General features: G+C 40.9%; 1 protein-coding gene across 1 annotated transcript; it reads left to right on the top strand.

Moving 5' to 3' along the window:
• The first annotated feature begins 2,230 nt into the window (after positions 1-2,230).
• On the top strand, positions 2,231-5,392 carry LOC117537345 (G-protein coupled receptor 182-like). Its single transcript, XM_034202533.1, has 2 exons — positions 2,231-2,343; positions 3,861-5,392. Exon 2 carries the CDS (start codon positions 3,864-3,866, stop codon positions 4,932-4,934), a length of 1,071 nt encoding a protein of 356 aa, XP_034058424.1. The 5' UTR covers positions 2,231-2,343; positions 3,861-3,863; the 3' UTR covers positions 4,935-5,392.
• Positions 5,393-11,928: the final 6,536 nt, after the last annotated feature.

The raw sequence follows: 11,928 nt of genomic DNA, 5'->3' as shown, positions 1-11,928 counted from the left end.
ATATGATGGGATCAAAGTGATGATTTAGTACATGGTTTTAATAATACTTTTGCTTTTCAATGTTTGCCATTTCAAACCATGAGCTGGTTCAAATAATATTTGCCTTGATTTACATTATGTTCTCATTTGTTTTATCAGTACAGTTTTGAAGCTTTTGTGCTTTTCTTTGCCGTAGTCCACTTTGGACTATATGAGATATTTCAGGATTGCACTTTTAACTCACTTGAAATGTTCTCACTTGCTTGGTTTCAAAATATAACAAATGCCATAATCTGTTCATTGGGGACCATCAATGCTATTTTTCATTGCTGTTGCCGGCCACTATTGCTCATGTAAACCTACTACTGCTGCGCCCCCTGTAATCTCAGAGGCACCCTGAGTCATTTTGTTCTGGAACCGGGCCTGTAAACGGCCATATACTAAACACACTATAGAGCCCATTCCGTGTTCCTGTTATTGTTTACTCTCTGCCTTCTTCTGGTGATTTATCTGACGTCCAGCGCTCCGTCTTTTAACCTCTTGTCCTTTCTCTTTCTTGATCCTCCTTAGCAACCTTCATTATAGTCCTTGACAGTGGTCTGTACTGCTGTATTATCAACGTGTCACATGTTAAGAATTTACAATCAGAATCGAGTATTCAACTAAGCCGTGTAATAAAAGTTGTTAGTAGCCTTAAGGGCCTAAACAGTTGTTATGCTATACCACATTGCCCTTCACTGGATGTATAATGAGCTGCACTAAACTACATTTTAGCATTTAAAACACCTAGCCATTCTTTTGTGGTTATTTTGGTGAAAGTAACTACAAAGTAACTAAAAAGTAGTGTAACTCATTACATTTCAGAGACAGTAATATTGTAATGTAACTTATTACTTTCAAAAGACAGTAATAAGTAATATGAAATATATTACATTTTGGAAGTAACTTGCCCAACACTGGGTATAACACCCTTATTACTTATCGTAACTGCACATCCAACATATCGATTAGCATTGTGAGAATACACAGAATCGATAGGTATATATCATCACTCCATGATAAGAACTTGCGACATTATAAACAAAAACAGACATCACAATACGTGGGGCGAGGTAGCCAAAACGGCAATATGTCTTACCTTTGTCGTTGTCTGATCAAAAGTTGTCTTCAATGGCATTAAAACGATAACAACGTTGCTGAAGGTGAATCCATAGGTGAATCCAATGTGTCTGTGTCACTTTGAAATTATTTCTGATAATCCATCAGCAATAAACCTACTTTTAAGTTTTCATATTTCAGAGCGTGAGATCCAAATGACCCCAGAGGTGGAGTTTTTTTTGCTAAACCTCTCTAAAAAGGTAAAATGTCACTTGTTTTGCATCAATCTTAATACAGGGTACTTATTATATGTTGTACTTTGGATTCCTAAAGCTTTTAGTCTACTAACCCATCATCCAAGGGTAGTTTTCACTATAAGTAAAAAAGTATTTTTGGACGGACACTATCATTTACAATTTTTTACTATGTTCAATCTGAATTTTCTTTAAAATAAAAAACATCTATATTGATTCTGACTTTTCTACATCCAACTCACAGGTTTATCATTACTTTGAGAAAAAAGATGATTAATGTTCCCCTTTTAGAAGGGAAGATATGGTCATTTGTTCTGGAAATGTCATTTTCGAGCCTGAGACCTGAAAAACAGGCTTGGGGCATAACAGGTAGGGTTATTGAGGAAACACTCTCAACTAATGGCTTATTTCTTGTAGAATATGGTCATGCAGAATAAGGCATTAATAAGTGTTTTATAATGACTAATAAAGCGCAAATATACTGCTAATATGTATGCTAATTAACAACCAGTTGATGGTTAATTTGTGTACCTTAATAAAGTGTTACCAATTTATTTTTAACTTATGAGCAATACAATTAAGAACAAAATAATTTACAGTATGCTTGTAAATTTGAATAAAGGAATTCAATTCAATAGTGACGAGAAGCAGCAGAAAATGGCAACACCCAAGTTTCTATGTCCTATTCTCACATGAGTGTTTAATATACATTTTGAAACACATGTTTATATTGCATAAAACCTGTGTAGGCGTTCCTGGATTTCTACACCACTCCCCATTACCAACTGAGGATGTCCTGTCAAGTGTGTGTGAGTGTTAGTGTGTGTGTGTGTGTTAATGAGAAATGGGAGGGTAGAAGCTCCTGCTGCTTGATTGCTCAGATATCTGTTAACATCAGAGCTGGAAGGAGTCATCTGGTGGCTTCAGGCTTCACTCAGAAACACAGCGAGGCCTCAGGAGGGACCCTCACCCTAACCCTCTTCATCTACAGAAAGCGCCTCATCACAACAAGGTACAGTAGAGTCCAATTATATTTATTTTTGTGATGTAACAACTTGTTTCCAACATACATTTTCTAAATAAAAGGGAAAGCCTACCCATACGAGGTTAAGGTCTAACTAAGAATGCGAATTCTTGATATCAAAAATGCAATTCTTACTAGTAATAATGTGTATTCTTGATATCAGAAATGCGGTTATATCTAGTGAGATTTGCATCATTTTTCTCATTCATTTCAATTTCTGATATCAGTAATTCATTTGTTACTAGTTACAATTACATTTGAACTAGTAAAAATACAAATTTCTGATATCAAGAATTCAATTTGAACTAGTCGAAATGCACATTTTTGACATCAGAAATACAATTTGAACTAGTTCAAAATCCTTTTTTGATATCAGGAATTCAATTGTAACTATTTATAAATAAAAAATGTAATTATAACTAGTAGCAATTTAATTCCTGATGTCAAAAAAGTATTTTTAACTAGTTCAAATTGTATTTCTGATATCAACAAATGAATGACTGATATCAGAAATTGGACTAATTTCCAACTCCCATTGAAATGAATGAGAAAAACGATGCAAATCTCACTAGATAAAACCGCATTTTGTGATATCAAGAATTTGCATTCTAACTAGTTAAAATAAAAATGTTGAAATCAGAAATAAACATTATTACTAGTAAGAATAGAATTTTTGATATCAAGAATATGCATTCTTACTATAGATTTTCTGATATCCTCCAGAAATGAATATAAGCTGAATCGGCTTGCCATAAACTTTAGCTATTCAAGCCTACACATATTGCAAGAGTTTTTAAAATCGAGGGTTACCATTTAGACATCAGACTGTTAGTGGCATTATGGGTAATGTAGGCGTCATGTTTTTCTTAGAGAGAAAAATGCATGTACACTACAGTAATCAAAAATGTCTTGATATTCAGTCCTTTGTGAGTACAACAGTGTTGCTAAATATATGCAGTAGTCTACTCTTTAAAGGGCCATCGTGCAGTATTTCGGGGAACAATTCGCAGACATTTAATAAAATATACAGAACTATGTTTATATTAGTGTAAAATATAAAGATAGGGGAAAGGGTCCTCATCATGGAGTCTGAATACATGTTGCACCACCATGTTCCTACATTGGTTTAGAAAGGACAAATCAAATGCTCTCTAGACAGTGTATTTCACGCTTTAATGCTACCTGAAGTTGTTCTCCGACATGCTTGTAAAGCTGCGGTAACACCAGTCGCCTCCTGAGATGTATTGCTTTTAAAATATTAAACCATATATTTACTCACAGCACCTCAAAGTGAGACATTTATAACTTCCATTTGACGTTTTTGCTTCTTCTCATATGTTGAGGCTTTAATATCCGACTCTACTACTTTTTGTAATATTCCAACCCAGCACGTCTCCCACCCTCCTCCTGAGTTTCTGTTGTGTAACATAATCAGATTAACCCCAGAATAAAACTGAACAATTTCCAGTTATATGAAACAGTTTTCCCTCTGCTTTTCACTCCAGACCATGAGCGCTCACGAGCACAACGCCACGCTGGAATTGTTCGACCACTGCACCATCGACATGGTTTCTGCCAGAGACTACCGGCGCATCGCCCTCTTCCTCATCTACCTTTTCATCTTCATGGTGGGCCTGCTGGAGAACGTGCTGGTCATCTGGGTCAACTGGCGCCGACGCCACTCTGCCAACGGGGTCCTGTTCTGCATCCTCAACGTGAGCCTGTCGGACCTCATGGTGATCGTGACCCTGCCGTTCTTCATGATGGAGGTGACCATGGACAATGTCTGGCTGTGGGGTCGCTTCCTCTGCAAGGTGACTTACCTCGTCTACATTGTCAACTTCTACAGCAGCTCCTTCTTCCTGGCCCTCATGACCGCGGAGCGTTATCTGTCCCTGACCAGACCCTCGTTTCCCGCCTTCTTCCCCGTGCTGGGCCGCCGCCGATGGGTGCTCTGCGGAGGCCTTTGGGTGCTCTCCTTGTTCCTGGCGCTGCTGGAGAACGTCCACATGGATCTTCTGGAGAGGAACGAGCCGGGCTGCCACTTTATGCCTGAACACAACTCCACCGAGTGGTTTGTCTCTGTGATTTTCCTCTCCCTGGTCTTCCAGTTCTTGGGCCCCGCCGCCGTCATCATCACCTGCAACGTGCTGATCGCTCGTGCGGTTCGGACGGCGCCGGATGTTCAGGGCCGGCGGGACGTGTGGCTGGTTCACGTTTACTCCCTGGTGTTTGTCCTTTGCTGGTTGCCCTACCACTTCGTCGTGTTCCTGATGATCGTGCACGACATCGACCCCGACATCTTCAGCTGCAACACGATGCGCGTGCTGTACTTCTCGTTCACCGTGGTGCAAAGCCTGTCTCTTTTTCACTGCGTGGCAAACCCCATCCTCTACAACTTCCTCAACAAGAGCTTCCAAGACAACCTGGTCAACACGGTGCTGAGCCAGTTACCCAGAGATGGAGCTGGGAACCAGCTGGGAGCCGGGACCAACGCTCCCAACGGAGGAGGGGGAGACCCGGGGAAGCAACGCAAGTTAAGTAACGCCAGCACCAGCCAGTCCGATGTTGCATCATAAATAAAAAGAAGCTGAGATGAGAAAACTTCACGATACGTTTTCTATAAAGATTTGACAGAACTGAATGGAGATCATCAGATCATCTCTTTGGTCAGACTCATTGTGATGTTTGTTACAGCCTCACTCTCATAATCCATTTCCTGTTATGTTTTTGTTTTCTTACCATGTATCTGATCACAGAGGAAGACAGGAAATGTTTGAAGTGCTTTTTTTGTTGTTGTTTAAAGCTGCTCAACTCTCACAGAACTCATGGCAGTCTCCAAGGTGTCCTGGCACAGAATAACCGTGCCACAGCAGGAATGTGTGAAAACAAAGCTGATCGTGCCAGATAATCCTCATAAACATCTTGTGTTTAATTTTCAACAGATAAATCATTACTTAATTCTTATTTATCTGTTCCAGGATGCTACTGTAGTCTAAATTTGCTGTAACATATAATAAAACTTCATAAAACACTGTTTGCATGTAAGCTGCAAAACCTGAGCTTGCACTTTATCACAAAGAGCAGAAACGAGCTTTCGGGGCGTGAATGTTTTTAAGCCTAAATGTATTTTGCTAAAGAGACATGTTGCTGCTCTTGCACTTAGTTATCTCCCTTCTCACAGTCTTTATTACATTTACTTAAATTGCTGTCCATCTGGAATGTGTCACTTTCAACAGTTTAAATGATAAGGAGGCAGAAAAAGGAAAAGGGGGTGTTCGTCCACACATGGCACAATAGCAGGAAGAGTTTTTAAAGAGGGCAAAGGTCACGTGGCCCTGGAAGCAGGAAACTGCGCACATTTCCTCAAGTTCATCACTGGAAATCTGATGATGGATGTTTTTTGTGTGGTTCAGGACGCTCTAAAAGGTCGTTAAAACAGATAAAAACATCAGGGGGTGATAACAGTCTTCCAAAAGGCAATTATTCAATTATTTTTAAGAAACCATATTTTTACCATATAAAGCCAACATTCTGTCATGGCTCTCAGCCACAACAAACGCGCGACAGAAACGAGAGCGTGAATAGAAAAAAAAGAGTTTATTTGGCTGCTGCTGAAGTACACAAACAGGCGAAACAAAAGGTCAGCTGGTCGTGACTGCTCTTCACGTTGCGTCCTCCTGCCAGAGAGAGAGAGAGAGCGAGATCCGGTCCAGTCCTTTATCCGGCTAGCTCCATCCGCCAGGTGTCCTCAATTCCCGTGAGCACACACAGAGGGAGAGTCATTAAAGGGCCACACACACCCACCACCAGAGATAGTGAGGCAGGGGTCGTCACACCCCCCCCCTTAAAGTCGGTGTCCCCAGGGCCACCGGCACCACACACCAACCCCATCCCAAAGGAAAAAGTCATGGAAAACAAAACCACACATATGGCACTCCCCCAGAACCCCCATGAAATACACCACCTTCACACAGCAATCCTCGCCTTCAGCACCCTGCCACACCTTTAGCAACACCAGTATCTGAGAAGCACTTTAAAAAACATGGGCAGAGCGAGAAAGATTTATCACAGTATGACAGTCCATATATATACACATCAAGGTCAAACTAATAACTGCTTAGTGCCATGGAGCACGTGACAGCGCGTCAGCAATAACATTGTCGGATCCCCTAATGTGCCTAACATCAAGATTGTAAGCCTGAAGAAACAAAGACCACCTCGTCAGCCTTTGGTTGGGACACTTCATTGAATGCAAAAAGGTCAGGGGATTGTGATCTGTGTAAACCAAAATTGGTCCTCCTGCTCCCACATATACAGTGAAATGCTGCAACGCCCAAATGAGTGCTAACGCTTCCTTCTCAATCACCGAATAATTCCTTTGGTAACTGTTAAGTTTCTTTGAAAAGAAACTGACGGGTCTCTCCACCCCCCCCTTGTCAACCTGGAGCAGAACCGCACCGACTCCCACCTAGCTTGCATCTACTTGGAGACTAAAAGGACGATCAAAACATGGAGCCGCTAACGCCTGAGAGGAGCACAATAGAGACTTAACACTATCAAACGCTCTGACAGTCGACCGACCAAGTATATTTTACCTTAGCCCTAAGAAGTTCCGTCAGAGGAAACACTGTAGTGGAAATATGTTCACAGAACCTCCTGTAGTAACCCACCATACCCAAAAATCTTTGGAGTTCCTTTTTGGTTGTGGGCTGTGGGTATTCAGATATTGCCCTGACCTTGGCCAGAACTGGAGCCACACAACCCTGACCCACCACATGACCAAGGTATGTCACTGTGGCCTTTGCAAAGGCACATTTGGCCAAATTAATAGTCAGATGTGCCTCTGTCAACCGTTCAAACAACCTCTCGATGCGCTGAACATGAGCCGTCCAAGTATCACTGCAAATTACCAAATCGTCTAGATACACCGTACAGCCCTCTAAACCCGACACCACGCGATTCATCAAACGTTGGAATGTAGCAGGAGCATTTTTTTAACCCAAACGGCATTACCTTATATGAATAAAGTCCAGATGGTGTGATAAATGCTGCTATTTCCTGTGCCCGCTTAGACAAGGGGACCTGCCAATACCCTTTAAGCAAATCGAATTTGCTAACATACTTTGCAGACCCCACCTGATCTATACAGTCATCCATCCGTGGCAAAGGAAAAGAGTCTGATTTTGTCACCGCATTCACTTTTCTTAGATCAGTACAGAATCTAGGTGTCCCATCCTGCTTTGGCACCAAAATACATGGAGACGCCCAACTAGATGCTGATGGGACAGCAATTTTATTCTCCACCATGTAATTAATCTCTGCATCCAACCGACTGCGCTTAACTGGTGGCATGCGATGAAAATGTTGCTTAATCGGCTGAGCGTCCCCAACATCAATATCATGCTCAGCCCAGTCAGTTTGCGAAGGAGTGTCTCCAAACAGACACAGATATTTGTGTACCAATGCTGATAATTCCTCACGTCTTGATGCCGTCAAATGAGACAACAACCCGTCTAAATTATCTAGCGATTCCGAATTTCTCAAACGACCACAGAGCAAACTATCATCAGGTTCGGGCACTATATCTCCCTCATGCGTCAAACCATGTGTCACCACCACAGCCGGCTGCACTTTATCCTTCTCCACCTCTGTGTCTGTGTTAACCTCCCGCTTGTGGTAGGGTTTCAGAAGATTTACATGACAGAGGCGTTTGGTCTTCCTTCGTTCTGGTGTTGCCACAACATAATTTAGGTCAGAAGTTTTCTCAATGATAGTGTACGGACCTGAATACTTAGCCTGAAATGGGGAACCAACAATAGGCATAAGTGATAGAACCTGGTCACCTGGATTAAACTCCTGTCGTGCCGAACAACGGTCATAGAACTTCTTCATGTTACTTTGAGACACTGACAGCTTTTCCCGTGCCATACTCAAAGCAACACCTAAACGACGTCTGAAGCCATTCACATAATCCACCAAGCTCCGTGGTGGCTCAGTGTCAACACAACCCTCTTTCAGCACTGCCAAGGGACCCCGTACAGCATGTCCGAAAACCAACTCATTAGGGCTAAACCCCGTACCTTCATGTACCGCCTCCCTTGCAGCCAACATCAACCAAGGAAGACCTTCCTCCCAGTCTCCATCTAGCTCAGTACAGTAAGCACGCAACAAGGATTTCAATGTCTGGTGAAACCTTTCCAAGGCACCCTGGCTTTGAGCGTGGTAAGCTGTTGACTGGTTCTTCTTAATCTTCAAAAGCTTCAACACCTGAGCAAACATGTGAGATGAAAAATTGGAGCCTTGATCACTCTGGACGACCTTAGGAATACCAAATATTGAAATAAACTGTGACAAAGCCTTAACCACAGCCTTAGTTGTAATCGACCTCAAAGGATAAGCCGCTGGATACCTAGTGGTTTGACACATCACAGTCAGCAGATATTTGCAACCAGACTTTGAACACGGTAAAGGGCCCACACAATCCACAATGAGATGTGTAAACGGTTCACTTACCACTTGTATCGGCTGTAGTGGTGCTGGTTTGATCTTCTGGTTTGGTTTCCCTGTTAGCTGACACACATGACATGTAACACCAGCTTACCTTACCGGAATGGACGAGCCCCCAGCTGTCATGGCTTGGCTCTCAGCCACAACAAACGCGCGACAGAAACGAGAGCGTGAATAGAAAAAAAAGAGTTTATTTGGCTGCTGCTGAAGTACACAAACAGGCGAAACAAAAGGTCAGCTGGTCGTGACTGCTCTTCACGTTGCGTCCTCCTGCCAGAGAGAGAGAGAGAGCGAGATCCGGTCCAGTCCTTTATCCGGCTAGCTCCAGCCGCCAGGTGTCCTCAATTCCCGTGAGCACACACAGAGGGAGAGTCATTAAAGGGCCACACACACCCACCACCAGAGATAGTGAGGCAGGGGTCGTCACAATTCAAACATAGCTTGAAAAGCAGATATGTATAAAGGCAAATAACAGTTACACTGCCATCATAAATATGAGGTAAGACACATATCACACAGAAAGGTGATGGGCATTGAAATATCTCTATAACACGCTCTAAACAAGTGAACACAGCATGTGGCTAAAATGCACATTCTAAAATCATATAGAAGGAAACATTATTCAACATAAAACAACACGTTTCATGATTCAATGACAAATAAAAAGCACTCAAGTCTTAAGTGGATGGTCATGCTGTACCTGTGGTGTCAATGTGACAAATAGTGACTGCAACTCTAGGAAAATAATTGATATGCTACAATGAGGTGCTACTTTAATAACAGTGTAATTATCAACCACTGGCATAAAAACCTATCCTCATATTAAAGTTATAAAGTTACAGACTCAATCGGAGTAGATACATATGATACACTGCCATCAAGTGGTTGCTTTTTATCTTAGTTCAAAGAGACACCTCAGACTCAATGAACAGCATCCGACAGATTATATATATCCACTACGCTCTTAAAGTATAAACATGTACCTTCCCGGATATTCCGGAATAAGACCCAAATATATATATATATATATATTTATTATTATTTTATATATATAGGCTATAGGAAACATATTTATTTATTTGTATTCTTACCTGAAGAGAATGAGGTTATGTGTTTGTTTGTATTTTGTTGTGTGACCAAGCCGACTGTTTGTCTTGATGTTGTAATATATCGTATGTTATGTGATCTGCACAACTGTAATGTGATACTGTCAATCACAACCCCTCTGTCATCTCTGTTTAATTTGTGTACGAAAATTAATAAACACATTTATAAAATAAATAAAGTATAAACATGTTAAAGAGGTGATGTAATAAATGGATGAACATAAAAGTAATGTGTTATTTTTAAGATTTAGCAATCCAAAAGTTCAATATTCTCCTACTTTTTTACTTAAAAGTTTAACTCGTGATAAACTGAATATCTTTTGGGTTTTGGTTTTGGAAAATACACAAACAATTTCATGATGTCATCTCAGAATCAAAATGTACTTTAAAACAAATGTTTTGGCATTTTACATCAGCAAAAAAGATAAATAAAAAATATACAATAGTTCCAGCCCTATTCTATTGATAGCAGTTTGTGGTCCACGACAACCAGACACACAGGAAGTGTCAGCGAAGCGAAGAAGAGCTCGTCAGGTGTCCACAGTGGGCAGCGGCTCTTTAGAGTGATCGTTGTACACAGAGCCGGCCCGACCCATTAAGCGACATAAGTGGCCGCTTAGGGCCCCGCAGCCACTAAGGGGCCCCTTGGCAAAAAAATTAAAATAATAATAATCTCAGTACACCGTCGCCGTGATAAGTATGTTTAATTAATGTTGTTAATATGCCTAGATTGCCTACTCTCAAAGTCATGTATTATATTATTGAGTCAATAATATAATCAGTGGCGACTGGTCATTAGGGGCAGGTGGGGCACAGCCCCACCTAGTGTCAGCAGAAAGTATTAAAAATAATGATTACAACAAAATGCAAAAAATAAATTAAAAAATATATAAAATATATTTTAAGATCATGTTTAATCATCTGATTCGTCTGTACATTGCTGTTTTAGTCTGTGTTCTTCTAATTAGTGTCTACAGTGTGTGCCTATTGAGCTGTTTAGAGCCATGTGGGACAAAACCCGATCCTGCCCCTCCCTCTCACTGTCTAAGTGAACGGTGACTGTAAAAACTACACTGCGCATGCTCAGAATATTTTCCTATTTAATGTGTGTGGCAAAAAAATAATGACCATAGGGGCATAGAGCTGCCATCCCCACCATACGTCATCTCACATCATTCAGAGCTGATTGGCTGTAAGTACGTGTGCCGCGAAAAGTGTGGTGTGTGAAGAGGAGACGAGAGAGCTGCAGTGACGCATCCTAAAACCCGGAAGTAAGCTGCGCATGGCTTCCCTCGACAACAAAGCAATGATATTTCTCCATAGGATTTTAGAAAATAGCTGTGGGAAACGTACCTGTTAGATAAATGCACGTTTTGTTCAGCCGGATAATGTCCACATGTCTACCCTACTTTTATAATTTTCGAATCATAAATCTATTGATTAGATTAGATTTATGATAGACTTTTGAAACTACAAGAACATAAGGAGGACTTTTACAAAAAAGTAATAGAGATTTTTGTCCAGAAGGATAGGCAAATGGACTTCATCTTCAAGTCAAGGTAAGACTGCAATTTTATTGAAAATGGGATCTTGCTAAGAGAGAACAATTCAATATTTAAATAATAAAATTACATTTTGTTGAACTGTCTGTTTAAAATTAATTGAAGCATCAGACAAAAAAAGCTTTTGAAAATAATATTATATTTTGATTTAGGTCAAAATATAATATTTGTAAACCTGAAGAGTCAGTGCCAGTGCATCACCAGCCATGAACCTCACTGCAGAAGCTACAGTATAGACATCTAAGTTTGTTTGTGCCCCACCACTTTTGTACATATAAAAACGCCACTGAATATAATACATTAACCGTGCTACCTAAACCTCATCATGACACAAGAGAGGACGTCAGGATTGTAATTTCCCGTGTTCAGTGAATGCAACAGAGGCAAGACACCAG

The sequence above is a fragment of the Gymnodraco acuticeps genome, unplaced genomic scaffold, assembly GCF_902827175.1.
Source record: "Gymnodraco acuticeps unplaced genomic scaffold, fGymAcu1.1, whole genome shotgun sequence".
In the NCBI taxonomy this organism is placed as follows: Eukaryota; Metazoa; Chordata; class Actinopteri; order Perciformes; family Bathydraconidae; genus Gymnodraco; species Gymnodraco acuticeps.
The sequence above is the reverse complement of the archived record's forward strand: the minus strand, read 5'-3'. Positions and strand labels throughout refer to the sequence as shown.